This window comes from Octopus bimaculoides, chromosome 5 (genome assembly GCF_001194135.2).
Source record: "Octopus bimaculoides isolate UCB-OBI-ISO-001 chromosome 5, ASM119413v2, whole genome shotgun sequence".
NCBI classification, from domain to species: domain Eukaryota; kingdom Metazoa; phylum Mollusca; class Cephalopoda; order Octopoda; family Octopodidae; genus Octopus; species Octopus bimaculoides.
This window is the reverse complement of record NC_068985.1, coordinates 35,949,807-35,968,844: the sequence shown is the minus strand read 5'-3', so window position 1 is coordinate 35,968,844 and position 19,038 is coordinate 35,949,807. Positions and strand designations below refer to the sequence as shown.

The following is a 19,038-nucleotide window of genomic DNA, read 5'->3' as shown; positions in this document are numbered from 1 at the left end:
TATATATATATATATATATGTTTGTGTGTCTGTGTTTGTCCCCACCAACATCGCTTGACAACCTATGGTGGTGTGTTTACGTCCCCGTAACTTAGCAGTTCGGCAAAAGAGCCCGATAGAATAAGTACTAGGCTTCCAAAGAATAAGTCCTGGGGTCGATTTGCTCGACTAAAGGCGGTGCTCCAGCATGGCCGCAGTCAAATGACTGAAACAAGTAAAAGAGTAATGACACAATTATTGGATATAACAAAGGTGAAAATCTCTAATTTTCAACAGACCTTCTTCAGTTGAGTTATTTATCATCTTCACAGGATTCACTTCATTTTCCATGAATGCCTTCTTCTGGCTCTCAGCTTCTGCTTGACCAATTTCTAATTGTTCTGCCTAAAATATAAATTACACATATCCAATAGATAAATGATGAATTCATGGACATAGAGGTCTGAGGACTCTTATTCTTCTACTGGTTTCAGGCAGTGGTCTGTGACCATGCTGGGGCACTACTTTCAAGGGATTAGTCAATCACATTGACTATAGTACTTCAATTCTATTTGTCAAACTGCAAAGTTAAATATAAAGGGATACAACATAAGCAATGGTCTCTCTCTCTCTCTCTTTCTCTCACTAACACACACACACACACACTTGCCAAAACTAACTTAACTATTGTTTTTCAAGTGGATAGTGTCACTGAGTAATTAACCTGAATGATTTGTTTCATATGATATATATATATAGATTGGGATTCAATTTAGTTGTTTGTAAATATTCTAACAATAAAACAATTGCATCAAAATAATCACAATTAAACTAGATATTCTCTGTTGTTGACAACTTCATATAAATACTTTTCCTGTAAACCTGCATTTGTTGGTGACAACGATTGTTGTTGTTTAGTCGCAAGTTAGCCTACGATCAAAATGTTTTAGCATTGACCATCACAACTTTTGTATATCCAAGACTACATTATCAATGTGCTCATCCTTTTTTAGAGATAGTAGGTATGCTATTTCTAGTAAGTTGTTGTTGTTGTTGGCACTCCGTCGCTTACGACGTCGAGGGTTCCAGTTGATCCGATCAATGGAACAGCCTGCTCGTGAAATTAACGTGCAAGTGGCTGAGCGCTCCACAGACACGTGTACACTTAACGTAGTTCTCGGGGATATTCAGCGTGACATAGTGTGACAAGGCTGGCCCCTTTGAAATACAGGTACAACAGAAACAGGAAGAAAGAGTGAGAGAAAGTTGTGGTGGAAGAGTACAACAGGGTTCGCCACCATCCCCTGCCGGAGCCTCGTGGAGCTTTAGGTGTTTTTTGCTCAATAAACACTCACAACGCCCGGTCTGGGAATCGAAACTGTGATCCTGACCACAAGCCCGCTGCCCTAACCACTGGGCCATTGCACCTCCACTCTAGTAAGTTGAACATCTCTTCTTGAGATAGGCAGTAATGGTGATGGTGGTGGTGGTAGCAGATAAGGCGAGAATGATGAAAATTAGAACCAAATAAAGTTCTAATAAAGTAATGATATTGCCAATCCCTCACCAATAAACCACAACAATCTAAAAAAACAAAAACAACTGCAATTTCTGTCATCACAGGATGCACAAAGATTATCTTCATAATAAAATAAAGATACTCAAAATCAAAGACCACCTGCAAAGGACATAGCTTGTTGCTGCAGCAGACTTCAACCATAAAAGTTCCTGCTTCTACATGTACAATCTTCACCTCACACCTGACATATCAATGATACTCCAAAATACTACTACAATCCCCACATAAAAGCACTATTCCTCACCCTCTGTACAAAGATCATCCCCATCATCACCACCACCACCATTTTAATGTCCCCTTTTCCATGCCTGCATGGGTCAGATGGAGTTTACTAAGGTAGATTTCTCTATAGCCAGATGCCCTTCCTGTCACGAACCCATACCTGTTTCTAAGCAAAGTAATATTTCCCCACATCCAGATATGTTTTCTCAGAATGTTGGAAATGAATGATGGCACTGTTCATATGACAGTGACACTCAGTCACAATAATCATGCAATGTCAACACAAAGAGACACAAACACCCACACACAAATACACACATATATCATCATCATCATCAAATATCTGCCTTCCATACTGTATGGGATGGATGGTTTGACCGGAGCTGGCATACCAAGCCCTACTGTCTGCTTTGGCAGGGTTTGTAAGGCTGAATGCCCTTCCTGAAGCGAACCACTTTACAGAGTGTGCAAAGTGCCTTTTACATGGCACCAGCACCAGTGAGGTTACATGACTACTCCAGTGGGAAAAGGAGAGAGGAGAAGGTGAAGATGTGTTAGGACATGTCATCAAATTACAGGCCTCTCTGTGTGTGTGTGCTGATAGACAGACAGACAGATGTATATGTTACTGTCTCCTTGTCTTGACATCATGTGATAGTTGTAAATGAGAGTCACAATCATGCAGGCAGTGTCCTCCGTTCATCTTATAGGGAATTATTTTATTGCCTTACTCGGAAACAGCTGAGGGTTGGCAACAGGAAGAGCATCTAGTCATAGAAAATCTCTTCCTCATAAAAATTCAATCCAACCAATGCAAGAATGGAAAAGTGGATATTAAAACAACAGACAGACAGATTATGCTTTTGTCCTCAAAGCGACACAAGTTATTCGTGTTATTTCATATCCCATTTATGACTACAACTGAATACACTTAATACTATATCCCACGTAAAGCAAGATTTAATCTCTGTATTAGCAAACATAACACTTGTTTAATAGAATAAACAAACATTTTATTAATTTATCTACTGATTACATTTTTAATTCTAAGATAATGATAAATAAGTAAACAAATGTTTTATCAATTTATCTAAATATAAATCTCAACAGAGTAAACAAATGTTCTATCAATTTATCTAAAAAATTCTAACACATTACTTTTTTTTTACTTTATGACAACAATGATGATAATTATTATATTCAATATAATATTGTATTTCATGAGAATGCAGTTAGATATCCTCCCCACTGCCAGCTACAATGTCAGATAAAACCAGATGTTCTTAACTTGACATTAGCATCATAGAATGTGTTTGAAAAGGCTTGTAGAAAGAAATGTCTCCACTCAATTTAGATTTGGAAAACTGAAAATAAAAATGTAAAACAAGTTGTATATGATCACAAGAGAGTCGTAATTTCAGTAATTAGGATGTCAGTTTATTACTAGAAATATTCGCGTGTCTAAATCCTATTACTCAAAGTTTAGCAAACTGAAGAACATAGAAATAAGTACATTACTCAAAAAAATAACACTATCTAAACAGCAGACATACAACTCATGAGATTGTAATCTAGCCTTAATCAATGAGGCTGTCAGGTTTTTTTGGGTTATTTTTCCACTTTAGTAACAAATCCTTTTGATCTGCTAAGCTTAAACTTAAATATATGAATACATACTTCATTTTTAGACTTTTGCTTTTCATACTTCTTCAGTTTTAAAGCAATTTCTTTCTTCTTGTGAATAATATATTCCAGAATAGCTTCTTTATCATAAAGATGGCCATCAGGTCTACAAGAACAAAAATGGACTTATAGAATTAAACAATCAAAATTAACAATAACAATAAAACAATTTATGAAGTTAAGATATGAACTTATATATTTATATATATTTGGCAGTTTAAATATAAACTGCTACAAAAATTGACAAATACTAACTTATTGAATATTTCCCATTAGTTATTCCTATATTGTAACTAACTTTCTTGAAAATAGTTACCAAGTTTAGAATACTAAAATATTAGACAAATTATTTGCAAGCATTGATGATTGGTAGTATATTCTCTATTTTTCATGATAGTTGACTTTATTGGTTAATACACATCATCATCATCATTTAGCATCTGCTTCCATGCTGGTATGGGCTAGACAGTTAGGCTGGAACTAGTAAGCTGAGGGCTGCATCAAGTTCCAGTCTGATTTGGCATGGTTCTACAGCTGGATGCCTTTCCGAATGCCAACCACTCCAAGAGTGTAATGGGTGCTCCTTATGTGCAACCAGCATGGGTGCTTTTATGTGCCACTGACATCAACTGGCTTGATGCGTCTTCTCAAGTAGGGCGTATCACCAAAGGTCTTGGTCACTTCTCATTGCCTCTGTGAGGCCCATTTGAAGATCATGCTTCACCACCTCACATCTTCCTGGATCTACCTCTTCCACAGGCTCCCTCTACAGTTAGAAATCGGTAATTTCTTACACAGCTGTCCTCGTCCATACATACCACATGACCATACTAGTGTTGTCTCTCTTGCACACCACAGCTGATGCTTCTTATGCCCAACTTTTCTCTCAAGATGTTCACACTTTGTCATACATGCACACTGACAATGCACATCCAACAAAGCATACTAACTTCATTTCTTTCAAGCGCATGTCCTCAGCAGTCACAGCCCATGTTTCACTGCCATGTGAGGTTGTGAGTTTGATTTCCGGACCAGGCTTTGTTGTGTTCTTGAGCAAGACACTTTGTTTTGTGTTGCTCCAGTTCATTCAGCTGTAGAAATGAGCTGCAACATCACTGGTGCCAAGCTGTATCGGCCTTTGCCTTTCCCATGGACAAAATCAGTGGCATAGAGAGGAGAAGCTGATATGCATTGGCGACTACTGGTCTTCCATGAACAAGCTTACCTGGACTTGTGCCTAGGAGGGGAACTTTCTAGGTATAATCCCATGATCATTCGTGACCGAAGGAGGTCTTTACTCCTTTTACCTGTGCCTCATGTTGATATAATGAAATGATTTAGGCCAAGATGGAAAAGAATAATCCAATCAGGAAAGAATTAGAAGCCCATTGTGACCAGCAATGTACAACAACGTCCAATAGTCAGGCTGATACGGTGATATATAAATACCACACAAAACCCTTAGACCTTGAGTCATTCTGTTACTTCTGCCAAATATTAATAAAAATATATACATATATATATATATATATATATATATATCTTTAAAGCTAGTAATGGCCAGTTCATAAGGTTACCCATGGTGTGAACATCCATAGAGTGCTTAGCTTTACATATGCCTGGTCATCAGCCATTAGGGTCTGACATGATGTATGTAAAGCCAAGCACTCTCTGAGTGGTTGGCGTTAGGAAGGACATCCAGCTGTAGAAACTCTGCCAAATTAGATTGGAGCCTGGTGTTGCCATCCGGTTTCACCAGTCCTCAATCAAATCGTCCAACCCATGCTAGCATGGAAAGCGGACGTTAAACGACGATGATGATGATGATGATGTCTACATAAAATACAGAGAATTTTAGGTACCATCTCATCCTAATATAGAAATTCTCATCAAGAGTCTATGTGAAAACATCATGCACTCAGGTGCTAAACAAATCGACCTGTATAAGAGCATCAGCACTTAAATAAATGAGAAAAAAATAAGTGTTGCCTCCACACATAATACCAAATATGGTCCCATGGAAATTCTCACCTAGATTTGTGCTTTAGAAGAATGAAATGTTTTCACCAGGAGCTTAGCTTTTCTAAATATATTCATGACAAAACAAATCCATTAAGAAAGAATTATATTGTAGCATACCTTGCTCAAAAACAACTGAATGAAAAAAAGATTCAACAAATAATACTACATTAATATTCTATTCAACAAATACAACTCAAGTAGTTTAAGTAAGGGAGACCACTCGTCCATTACCACACTATGAGTAATTAATAAAAATTAAGGAAATACTTAACAAAGAAAATCTAAATAATAATCCAAGGGGTTGCAGTGTGGAGAATTAAGCGACCAGATGTCAGGGGTGATGTAGTTGCAGAAATTGTCTGACAGCCATGACTGGGTTTTCCTGCTTGTGTGGCATGGTACGAAGTCTTGTTACCAGGCATAGGGTCTTCTTGTAGCCACCCAGTTGACCCAGGGCAGCACTACCTCCTCCCGGCACTTGATGTAGTCCTCCATGTTGAGTCTGAGGCCATGTGGGAAGATGAATGGAGGCATAACGTCGCCATCGCTGGTGATCACTCCAAACACCATGAATCTAACTGAATGTTTGAAACATTAACTATTTCTCATATTGTTCTGACATTTTTGACAATTGCTTGATTTACTGAATCATAAGCTGGATGTCTTTTCAACTATAAAGTAGGAGTTGTAATATATCTTCAGCTTGCTTGACTCAAAGAAATAATATAACTTTTAAAGTAATATCCTACAATCTTAGATTGATACAAAATATCTCTAAACAAATGCTATATGGGGAACTTGTTAGTGGAAAGAGACCCTGGCAGAAACCAAGGCTGTGTTTTAACGACTGTATCAAGTCCTCATTAAAGGCTTGTGATATGCAGGAGACTGACTGGGAGAGTAATGCCAGTCATTGCCACAGATGATAGAGGAAGCAGATTAAGGATGGGATTGACACCTTTGAAAGAGCATATATTCTTCATGACACACACACACACATGACGGGCTTCTTTCAGTTTCCATCTACCAAATCTACTCACAAGACTTTGGTCAGCTTCAGTCTATAGTAGAAAACACTTGTGCAAGGTACCACACAGTGGGACTGAACCTGAAACCTTGTGGCTGAGAAGCAAGCTTCTTACCACATAGTTATGCCTGCACACACACACACACACACACATAAAAATATATATATATTCCATTAGGCTAAAGTTACACACTGGAGTGAAAATCCCTCCTTAGTATTTCACTGATATTATATCTTGTCAATAAAAAAAAGGAAAAATTAACTTTAGTAGGATCTAAACACACAACAGGTATTAACAGACAATTACAAAAGTTATTTTACATATGAGAATTGCAGTCAACTTTTGTTTCAATGGTTTATAATCCTGCATAACTTTGAAACCTAAGACCATTACTTACGTTATGACAGGATTCCGGCAAGGTTGAAGAGTCAAGGAACAGCAATCAAAATCCTATGAAATAAATATTATAGAATGACTCAATATTAATTTGAAGTTGGCTTTTACTGATAAAAAAAAAATGGGAGAATAGCATTGTTATAGCCAACACCATTTGTAGGGATTTTTATAATCTTTTAGTCAAGAGGAAAGGCAGTACCCTTGACTTGTTACAGGGTTTCCAAGATTAGTCAAATAGAGGGAAGAAGGTATCCTCAAATCAGAAATCCAGTCCGAATGTTTCCCAAGATGTCAGGTGGATGTGTTAAACCAGGTGGCTAAGTAGACCATGGTGAGATTTGAGCAAGAACAAATACTGCAAAGAACAGGAACAAATATTGCAAGGCATCCAGTTTGCTCTTACAGTTCTGCCAATCCACCATCTTGGATAGGTACTTCTTTACTGACCACTACCCTACACCATTTTATATATGAAATGTACAGGTTATAATGTTTTCTACTGACTAAACACTATAGCAATTCTTATAAAGGCTAGAGTGAAGTCAAGTGAATTTATTTGGTTTATTACAGGTGCATAATCTTATAAAACACAGTTAAACCAAGCAGAAGTTGAAACCAGAAATTAAGCAGGAAAAACTAAATACTGCATTTAACTGCAAGTCATCTATGATCAATAACTATATTCTCATTTTCTTTTAACACAGTTAAGTTTGATTTCATAAAGGCTTGTTTGCTATTTCCAATCAGCTTAAGTGACTGCACACAATCTTCCTTATGGGCTTGCTATATACTGTGTGTCATTTAGTCAGGTGCTCTTTTATTATGTGTATCCCAGTTTTAGAATAGATACATTGCATCCCTACATGCCACAGGAGGTAACTAAAAGGAATTGCAACAGGAAAGGCAACTGGCAGCATAACACTAACTCTGAAAAACTGCCCAACTTATGCCAGCATGGAAAAGTAGACATAAAATGCTGGTGATGACACTTCATTCTGGTGCACTTCCATTTCTACCTAAAACATGTTACTTTTCTATATGCTACATCCTCATCATTTAATGTTTTGTCTTCCATGAGCTAGACAATTTGACAGGATCTGACAAGTTGGAAGACTAGCTCGTGCATCAATGACTACTTTGGCATGATTTCTTCAGCCAGATGTACTTCCTAATGCCAACCACTTCACAGAGTACACTGTTTTTTTTCATGGCTCCAACATTAATAATTATCACCTCATAACTTGCAAGGTTAAGGGCCTAAAGTAGTTCAAATAACTGAAGGAGAACAGATGTTACATTAGAATAAAAATAAGTACAACTTATTTTTATATGTAAGAAATATGAAGGAGTACCCAAAAGAAACTGGAATTTTGCAGTATTATTTTATTCACTCAGTTTTATATGTTTACACTTTTATTACCTTCAAAATATTCTCCATTACACTCTGAAAGTGGTTACGTTTTTGGAATAGTTGGCATTAGGAAGGGCTTCCAGGTATAGAAACCATGCTAAATCAGACTGGAGTCTGGTGCAACTCCTCAGCTTACCAACACTGGTCAAACCATCTAACCCATGCCAGCATGGACAATGGATGTTAACTGATGGTGGTGATGATGAAGCACTGCATCAGTCCAGGTGCATTTTCCACTGTTTGAAGCAGTGCTGGAACTTTTGTGAAGTGATGCTTTTAATGCTTCTGTTGTTTTTTTTTTATTCACCTCTTCCACATCTGCAAATTCTAAAGCACTGTCAAATGACTGAAATAAGTAAAAGAGTAAAAGAATACCAGAAAAACGTTCCGTACCACTAAACCAAGAGGGTTCTCTGAATATGTACGATGTATTTTAAGGCTAAATAGTAATACTGTTTACGTTTGCATAACTGGGATATTTTGGTTGGATTATATAGTTATCGATTTTACCCTTCTTTCTATATTCTGTTAACTGTTGCAATATACTTTTCTACTATAAGCACAAGTTCTGAAAATTTTGGTGGGAGAGGGCCAGTCAATTAGATCAACCCCAGTATGCAACCGGTACTTAATTTATCGACCCCAAAGGAATGAAAGGCGAAGTCGACCTCGACAGAATTTGAACTCAGAATGTAAAGACAGACGAAATACCACTAAGCATTTCACCTGGCGTGCTAACGATCCTGCCAGCTCGCCACCTTTAACTGTCACAATATAGAAACATTTCTCATGGCACCAGCACACGATTTACTGATGTTTACATTTTATATATCTTTCGTGAATTTTTCACGGGGTCAGCTAGTTATTATCATCATTATTACTGAATAAGGCGGTGAGCTGCCAGTATCATAAGCATACTGGACAAAATGCTTAGCAGCATTTTGTTTGTCTTTGTGTTCTGAGTTCAAATTCCACTGAGGTTGACTTTACCTGTCATCCTTTCAGGGTTGATAAAATAAGTATCAGTTGAGCACTGAGGGTGATGCAATCGACATGCCCCACCACCCCTCCTGAAATTGCTGGCCTTGTCCCAAAATTTGAAGCCATTATTATTATCCTGATTATTATTATTATTATTATTATTATTACTATTATTTGCCAGTACTGCCGTACTGGCCCCCATGCTGGTAGCAATTAAAAAGCACCCACTACACTCTTAGAGTGGTTGGCAGTAGGAAGGGCATCCAGCTGTAGAAACTCTGCCAGATCAGATTGGAGTCTGGTGTAGCCATCTGGTTCGCCAGTCCCCAGTCAAATCGTCCAACCCATGCTAGCATGGAAAGCGGACGTTAAACGATGATGATTATGATTATTATTATTATTATTAAAGGCAGTGAGCTGACAGAAAATTTAGCGTGTCAGGTAAAATGCTTAGCGGCATTTTGTCTGTCCTTATATTCTGAGTTCAAATTCCACTGAGATTGGCTTTGCCTTTCATCCTTTCAGGATAAATAAATTGAGTACCAGTTGAGCAGTGGAGTTGATGTAATTGACTTATACCTCTCTTCCAAAACTGCTGGCCTTGTGTCAAAATTTGAAACTATAATAATAACAATAATAATAATAATAATAATAATAATAATAATAATAATACTGTCTAATTTTGGTATAAAGCCAGCAATTTTGAGGGGAGAAGTACAGGCACAGTACATAGAATAAAATACACAAAAAGATAGAGAACTTAACATTAAAGGGTCATAAAGAGGAAAGGGTGCATTACGTATGTCAGGAGCAATGTTGGCAAATTTCAGGAAGCATGGAATTTTTGAAGGATGCAGTGTCCTGACAACTAACAACTGACACAAGTAGTTTATTTTATACTTTGATAATTCAGAATTATATATTGTTATGTAATATGACAGGATTTATTTCAGTTTTCCAAAATCGTGATGGCACCTGTGCCCAGCATCGCCTTCCTGGCACTTGTGCCGGTGGCATGTGTAAGACATTCAAGCGAGATCATTGCCAGTGTCGCTGGACTGGCTCCTGTGCAAGTGGCACGTAAAATACACCATTTTGAGCGTGGCCATTGCCAGTACCGCCTGACTGGCCTTCATGCCAGTGGCACGTAAAAGCATCCACTACACTCTCGGAGTGGTTGGCGTTGTTAGGAAGGGCATCCAGCTGTAGAAACTCTGCCAAATCAGATTGGAACCTGGTGTAGCCCATCTAGTTCACCAGTCCTCAGTCAAATCGTCCAATCCAAGCTAGCATGGAAAGCAGATGTTAAATGATGATGATGCCTCATCAACATTATAATCAACTGCACACAGCTAAAGCAGCCTTTGTATGGTTACTTGGCCAACTAGAAAGAGCAGTCAATTTTTCTTAATATCCTGCTATCTTAAGGAAAATGGGACAGTCATAACTGAACTGTCTTTGATCAAAGATCTGCAAGATCAAGCTGACCTGGTGCTAAACAGTAACAACTACTCACTGAATGCTATTTAGATAGCTTCTTTGTAGAATTTTATACCTACAAAGTTGTCAGCTATGCATTTTACATAATCAAATGCAAATAAACAGTCTGTGCAGCATGACTCTTGACACCAACAAAAAACTTCTACTTGTTTATGGAAAGAAAAAATAAATCACAAGCATTTCCTCAAAATAAAAAGATATATATTTACCTTGACTGAATCTTTCCCGACACGAATACTTTTGCTACCATAGCCTGATGTTGCAGTATCTTTCTTACGTTCATGGTAAGTATATACAGTACCTGCTGTACAATTTTTGGCATGCCTTGTCATTATGAGAGTAGTGGAAAAATTCTGACCAGGTCAACAATAACTGTTAAGAGAATTAAAGCAAAAATATTTTTTGAGTTATTGTTCGAAAATAGCAAACGTACAAAAGAAAACATAATATGTGCTGACAAGGGAATTTCAGTGCAGTCACTTGATCTGTTAAAAATAACAACCAATTTCCCTCAAATCAAAACCTAGCATCTCAAGAAGGAGGATCATGTTTAATAATGTAGTCCTAGATATACATAAAAATGGGTTCATCATGGCTGAAATTTTTTAATAATTACTTAGGAAAGAAGAAAGATATTGCTGGTATGTCTGGAAAAAAAAAGGATTCATAAAGTATAAGATTTAGAAGAAAACTACTGTAAAATCACAGGGTCAAACGATTATGAACTTTTATCAAGACATAACCTCAAAATATTATTTCATTTCTCCAATTATTTTAAGCATGGTACTTATTTTAGTGATTTATTTTGCCAAACCACTAAGTTACAGGGATGTAGACACACCAACACTGGTTTTGTCAATGGCAGGCAGACACACACACACACACAAATATATGTATATATATATATATATATAAATATATGACAGGCTTCTTGCAGTTTCTGTCTACCAACTTCACTCACAAGGCTTTGATCAGCCTGAGACTACAACAGAAGACACTTGCCCAAGAGGTCACACAGTGGGACTGAACCTGGGACCATGTGGTTGGGAAGCAAGCTTCTTACCACATAGTTATACCTGCATCTATATATTTGTACATATATTTATCAAGTTCTGCATTGTTTACATGTAGAGAGATGTGTCTCAGTAATAACTATGCTTTTGTAATGTTGAAGGAAATCTGGTTGTCAGATCCTTGTTCAAGAATGCTTTAGAAAGCCTTTGTTCGTAGAAGTAATACATGTCTGACATGAAGTATCTTGGTTGCCTATGGATTACATCTCTGTATAAAAGATTATTAGAGAATAAGTGATGGTATTATAAGCATAGGAATAAATATGGTTGAGAGTAATAACAAGATGTAAAGAAATAGTATGTGTGGCACAAAACCTAATCTTGAGATACATGAAAGTAAACAGAATGTAGGTAGAACAGAGCCCTGTTGACTCTGGTCTAATGAAAAGCTTTCAATGAAAGAGATAAGAATTTAGACAAGTAACTTTATGCATCACACTAGAGCAGGGGTTTTCAAATTTTTTGACTTGCGGACCCCTTTATATTTCAGGCTTTACCTTAGGGACCCCCTTATGAAATTTATACATAAACATTTGCTTAAAATAACATATATTTTTACATTTATTTATTTAACAGTATTTAACAAATATGTTTATTGACAATTAAAAGATTTCGATTAAGAAACATATATAAAATCAAATTGCCCATAAAAAGTATTTGCTGTCCATGGACCCCCTGTCTTGTCCTTGCGGACCACAGTTTGAAAACCCCTGCACTAGAGTACTGCCAATATGATTGAGATAGAGTAAGCAATACAATCACAAACTTTCTAGACTGCATCTAAGAGACCAATATGCCAACACTTAACACTATGTCCTTTCTACTGTTTCTATCTCTCTTATAACAACATTCAGTGGTAATTTCTGTTGTGAAATATATTCTTCTGTTACTTTGCACTTATAACATTTAGTAACAGCAAATTAATGATTCTTGAAAGAGCTAGGTATCACAAACTGAAACGTCATCAGTTTTGCAAATGATAACACCTAAAGTTCCACGAGGCTCCGGCAGGGGATGGTGGCGAACCCTGCTGTACTCTTTCACCACAACTGTTTCTGTTGTGCCTGTAATTCAAAGGGTCGGCCTTGTCACACTGAATATCCCCGAGAACTACATTAAGGGTACACGTGTATGTGGAGTGCTCAGCCACTTGCACGTTAATTTCACGAGCAGGCTGTTCCGTTGATCGGATCAACTGGAACCCTCGACGTCGTAAGCGACGGAGTGCCAACACAGATATTCTTCCTGCCAGAAATAGCAACGAAATCTTGCGCAAATAAAACTCATCGATCTTAAAACGAAGTAGACACATGATATAATATACTACTGAATATGCTATGTCTGAATTAAAGACAGGATGGAACACTTGGAGGCACTGTCATGGTATTAGCTGTCAGAAGTGAAAGTAGAAAAATCTGAAGGAACGTTACTGCTGGTTTGAGTTGATTCTTTGGCTACTGACAGCTAATACCATGACTGGCCGGAGCGAGCTATCTGTCTGTCTCTGTCTCTCTCTCTATCTATCTATCTATCACTCGAAAGTTATTGGAACAAATTTGACACCTATATCCATGCGTTTGAAAACACAGAGTATAAGAGTACTACTAAAGCAGAGTGGTCCCGAACGCGCAGTCGCGCGTCCGCGCTAGCTAGTCGTGAGTGGTCGATCCTATTATTTTTAAACTTCAAACTTCATTTGTTTTCTATTTTGATAAATTCTCTCTGTTGAAAATTATATTTTTATATTTTAAATAATTTGCAATTTCAGAAAATATATTTTTATATTAAATTTGCGTTTTCTAATTTGATAAATTCTACGGACACAGAGGTGAACGAGTGATAGATAGATAGAGAGGGAGAGATAGTGAGATAGACAGACAGACAGACAGATAGATAGCTCCGGCTAGTCAGTAGCCAAAGAATCAACTCAAACCAGCAGTAACGTTCCTTGTCGGTTCTACTTTCAATTCTGACAGCTAATACCATGACAGTGCCCACTTGGAAATAGATCTGCTCGATTAGGATTCACCTAACCAATATGAAAACGTTTTGCTCAGGATACTCTGCAACCATGAAGCAAAATTTATAGCTTCTACTTCTTTCAATAACAACATTCGACTATAATTTCGATTATGCAAATGCAGCCTATATACAGTCAACCAAAAGCGTAATATTTATAATATTTAAATAATTTGAGGAAGATATATTGACAAACTTACCAATAGCAATTAGGTTTCGCAAACAAAAATAAACGGCTTCCTGTTATGCTTCGAAACCGGAAGTTAGCTTTGTCAGCTGACTAACTAACAAATGGATTGACCAATGAAAAAAAAGAACATTATTATATCATACAACGTTAAATTGCAATAATAATCCTTTCTACTAAAGACCCAAGGCTTGGTCTAAGGGAGATAACCCGTCCCCGCTGACCAGGGCTTATTTGTTTATTTACTCACTGATAGTGATGGATTCCTACCTCTCAGAATTGAACAATTATGTCTTTGGTTTTAGAGTCTGACGTGCCACTCATGGAAGTAAGCCCTTTATTAATGCAAAACCATTGGTCACTCTATGACCAAACATATACTTAACTACATATAAATACATTACTGCTCTATGGTTTAGAGTGTGTTTCTTTTTTGGATATATGAGACACTGACGATATATGTCTATATATATATATATATATATATAATCATCACCATCATCATTTAACATCCGTTGTCCATACTAGTATGGGCTGGGTGGTTTGATCAGGGCTGGCAAACTGAAAGGCTGCACCAGACCCCAGTCTCATTTGGCATGGTTTCTACGACTGGATGCCCTTCCTAACGCCAACCACTCCGAGAGTGTAATAGCTGTTTTTATGTGCCACCGGCACGGGTGTTATTTGCGTGACACCAGTATCTGTCACGACTGCAATTTTACATGGCTTCATAAGTCTTCTCAAGCACGACATAATACCAGAGGTCTCGGTCATTGCCTCTGTGAAGCCCAACACTCTAAAGGAGCTTTTTACGTGCCAATTACATGACACCAGCATCAGCCACAATTACGATTTCACTTGGCTTTATGAGTCTTCTCAAGTACAGCATATCGCCAAAGGATTTGGTCAGAGAGTGAATTTTTATATATTGTCATCAGTTTATGTTAATTTTACCATGCTTGTATGGGTTGAATGAACCTTCTCCACGAAATTGCATTCTGAACATTGTAAGGCATTCATTTTACTGATGGCTCGAGGATTCCCTATTTTCATATATCTTTCACAGGTAAAGTCTTTATTCACTGTCAGCCTGCTCTTGATTCCATTACACTTCTCATGCACTCATATATCGCATTGAGTACACTGTATGGTATTTTTACCTGTTTCTTGTCTGCATACTGAACATGGCCTTTTCCATGTAAGTATCAGAATCCTAACTTCTTTCTTAATGACTTTAGTCTTTAGTATGTCTATACTGAATCCTTTTGTTTTCTTGTCTTGAATTTTTCTATAAAACTTTCACAGCCTCTGCATGAAGAACTGTGTCATCAGCATGCAGGAGTCCCCTCAGTAAACCAGTTTTAAACTCCAATGATGTGGACTTGTAGGGCCATAATGAATGAGATGAAGCAAAGAACTGAGCCTTGGTGGAACACTTGCATTCTAAATTCCTAAATTCATTGTTAACATTCATTTTACTGAATTCATCAACTCCTAGTTTTCTTAGTGATCACTCTGTCAAAGTCCTTCTCCAAATCAGCACATACTAGAAAGAGATGCTTACACTTGGCTAGGGACTTCTTTTCTTGTTATCTATGAAGAGATCATTGGTGATACTCCAGCCTAGGAGAAATCTGAACTATATCATCTAAGCAGACACTCTCCCTAATGACTCTTTCTCACTTTCATAATAGGTCTCTCAGTTTGATAGCTTTGTGGTCACTTCTTTCACGAGCATCTCTGTACTACCACTTTCCTTCCAGGTTTTCAAGCCTATCTCTTAGTCTTTACTGCCCTATCTACTAGATCATTCTACCGCCATATTACTTATAACTTGGCTGTGACTTTGTCTTAGCCATATGTTTAATCAACAACACTAAGCAGATTATTTCATAAGAATTCCATTTTCATCTACATCATGGTTTTAAATCTTTCTCCCTACTGTCATATATGCCAATTAGAATTTCTCTAAATCTCTTCCTTATTGCTGGTTCTTTTAATTTTTATATCTTCCTTCTTGGTATTGTCTTTTATTTCCACATTTGCCTATCACTGACTCTGAAGTCACAAGCCACTAATCTGCGTTGTGTAGTGTATTCATCACCAGGAACAGTTTTGATGTTTACAAAAGTTCTTCTGATCTATTTCCTGTTGAGAATATAATCTATTTGACTTGTGTGCTCACCTCATTTCCTATAGGTGATAAGGTGGTTGGCTGGTTTCCTAAAGTGCATGTTGTAAATTGTTAAGTCAGTTGCATTACAGAACTCCAGGAGTCTTACACCCTCCTCGTTTCTTGAACAATTTCCATAGCCTTCATGTATGACATGGAAACCATCAACATGTTGACCAACATTGAAGTTGTCAGTCATGATGATGAAGTTGCTGTCAATCGTCACTGAGGTATTCTGCAGAAGGGTTTCATTGAATAGTCATTTTCATTCTTCTGTCAATCCTGCCTATGAGATGTATGCAAAGAAAACTATCACTGTTGAGCTGTCTATAACTAGAATCATCTTATTCGATTACCTTATGTGGCCATTTCTTAACTAACAGTATGGTTACTCTGCCTCTGCTGACACTAGAATTTGTATTGATGTCTCTTATCTTAAGGAGTTTGGCTAAGGATCCTCTTTACCTTAACTCTGGCATGAGGCACAGATCCACTTATCTCCACTCCAGTATTCAATAGACTTACCTTTCATTTTGCCTACCTTTATGGTTACAACCCTAAAGTTTTGGAACCTAGAGGAAGAGGATGTGTATATTAAGTAGAAAGATTATTTGGTTATGAGTTCATCACTGTTTCAAGGCAGCGTATTCATATAAAGCACATTCACTGAAGGCACCTTGGTTAAAATATATTGGCTGGAAGACAAATTAATCAAAAACATGTTAGTTGACATCAAATTCATCAGGAGACATACCTGCAGAAAACAGTATAACACTGAAACTTAATGTCAATTTTTACAAATATAAAAACAATTTTTTTTTTTTAATGAAATATATTATCTAATATATTTTCAGGTTATGTGGGAATTGGGTGGTATAGAAAAAAATTATTATTAATAAAAATTCATGGAAACTTAATGTCAGCCAATTTTTTTACACAAACTTATAATTTTAATTTTTGAAATGAAATATATTTTCAATTATAATTTTGTACATGCTGCAGTGTGTACGTGTGTGTGTGCGCGCGCGCGCGCGTTTTTTGCGTATAGTGTTCAACACAATAAACATTTCAATACTTAGGTACATGAATAGATTCACCTAATAATTTCATTGGTACTTATTTTATTGACTCGTGAATTATAAATTGGCAAAAGTCGGCTATTGTGAGACATAATAATACAACGGATATATAAGCATGTATACACACATATATGTACATACTTACATCTACATGTGTATATAGATGCATATTCGGGTACAGGACGTTAGAAAAATGAACTACAGACAACGGAACGAACACATAGAAAAACAAATAGCCACTTGGATTAATTCTTCATCAGCTGCCTCTATTCTAAACTAGGCGTTTTTAGAAGCCGAAGGGACATAACTCTGTTTCAGACTTCAGTTACTTGTTCTATGAATTCATTGCCACGCCACCAATTGTAATAGTTTTTCTAACACAGTTATACTATAAAAACAAGCAATTAATACAAGGGCTTGACTTATACTTAGGCAATGGATTAATGGGTGATTGTGTGTACAGCATATCTTTCTGAAGTATATTAATGATTCTGTGACATGAATGTTTAGTGTTTATGGTTATCGCATTTTGTAACTCAATCTCAAATTTTCTACATTATAATCTTCTGGCTGTTTACATTTTGAGTTCAAATGCTACCGAGGTCGACTTCACTTTTTGTTCTTTCAGAATTGATAAAATAAAAACCAGCTGAGCACTGGAATACACTAATCTCATCCTCCAAAATTTCAGGCTTATATATTAATAATTTCTAAATTTGAGGACTTTAAAACATTATAATAGGGATTCAAATATCACTAAATCATTGCATTCGAAGTTTTACATAATTTTTGCCCATTACTTTGAAAGATATTCAAATATACCACTTTTCCTTTGAAAAAATATATTTTTGTCTTTCTATAAATATGTTCCCTGCCCAAACCCAATCTGGAAAAAGTGACATTATAAAAATTAATAAACACACACATACACACATTACACATACACACAAACACACAGACATATAACTGTAAACATGTACATGCACACACACACACACACACATTTATGTATGAGTGTGTGTGTGTGTGTTTGTAAATTTTATATATATCTATATACATATAACACACAAACCCCTTCAGGTAGATCGCCCTGCTCGATCTGTAGAAAAGGCGTAGGTAGAAACTCTATAAGATGCACGCAGTGCAAGCTATGGACACATAAGAGGTGCAGCAATATCAGAGGAAGGTTTACTAGGAAGTTAGTTTTTGTATGTAGCAGATGTTCAGGAGCTATAAACACTGTAACTGTGCAGAAAACAACTTCTGCCACATTCCAGGGAGAAAAACTAGACGTAGTGGAGAGCTTCCGCTATCTAGGTGACCAAGTTAGTAACGGGGGAGGGTGCGCTGAAAGTGTAACTGCTAGAATAAGAATAGCCTGGACAAAGTTCAGAGAGCTCTTACTTCTGCTGGTGACAAGGGGCCTCTCACTTAGAGTAAAAGGCAGACTGTATGACGCATGTGTACGAACAACCATGCTTCATGGCAGTGAAACATGGGCTGTGACTGCTGAGGACATGCGTAGGCTCGCAAGGAATGAAGCCAGTATGCTCCGATAGATGTGTAATGTCAGTGTGCATACTAGACAGTGTATTAGTACCTTGAGAGAAAAGTTGAACTTACAAAGCATCAGCTGTGGTGTGCAAGAGAGATGAATGCGCTGGTATGGTCATGTAGCGAGAATGGATGAGGATAGCTGTGTGAAA

General features: G+C 37.1%; 2 protein-coding genes across 5 annotated transcripts in view; one reads left to right on the top strand and one right to left on the bottom strand.

Moving 5' to 3' along the window:
* The window catches only part of LOC106875481 (nitric oxide synthase-interacting protein), a 27,777-nt gene extending 13,592 nt beyond the window's left edge, over positions 1-14,185 (bottom strand). The window contains exons 1-5 of the mRNA XM_014923637.2: positions 14,094-14,185; positions 11,011-11,173; positions 6,911-6,963; positions 3,458-3,569; positions 279-384 (exon numbers count right to left, since the gene is read on the bottom strand). Of these exons, the coding sequence (XP_014779123.1) occupies positions 279-384; positions 3,458-3,569; positions 6,911-6,963; positions 11,011-11,133 (394 nt within the window). The 5' untranslated portion in view covers positions 11,134-11,173; positions 14,094-14,185. The remainder of the gene's footprint in view (positions 1-278; positions 385-3,457; positions 3,570-6,910; positions 6,964-11,010; positions 11,174-14,093) is intronic.
* Positions 14,186-14,290: 105 nt separating this feature from the next.
* Positions 14,291-19,038, top strand: part of LOC106876231 (pyridoxal 5'-phosphate synthase subunit SNZERR) — a 50,723-nt gene continuing 45,975 nt past the window's right edge. The window contains exon 1 of one of the 4 annotated variants that reach the window (XM_052968312.1): positions 14,291-14,408. The gene's annotated coding sequence lies outside the window, so the exon portion shown is untranslated. Of the gene's footprint in view, positions 14,409-14,432; positions 15,147-19,038 lie in introns of those variants that run through there. The other 3 variants (XM_052968310.1, XM_052968311.1, XM_052968313.1) reach the window with 3 other exon arrangements.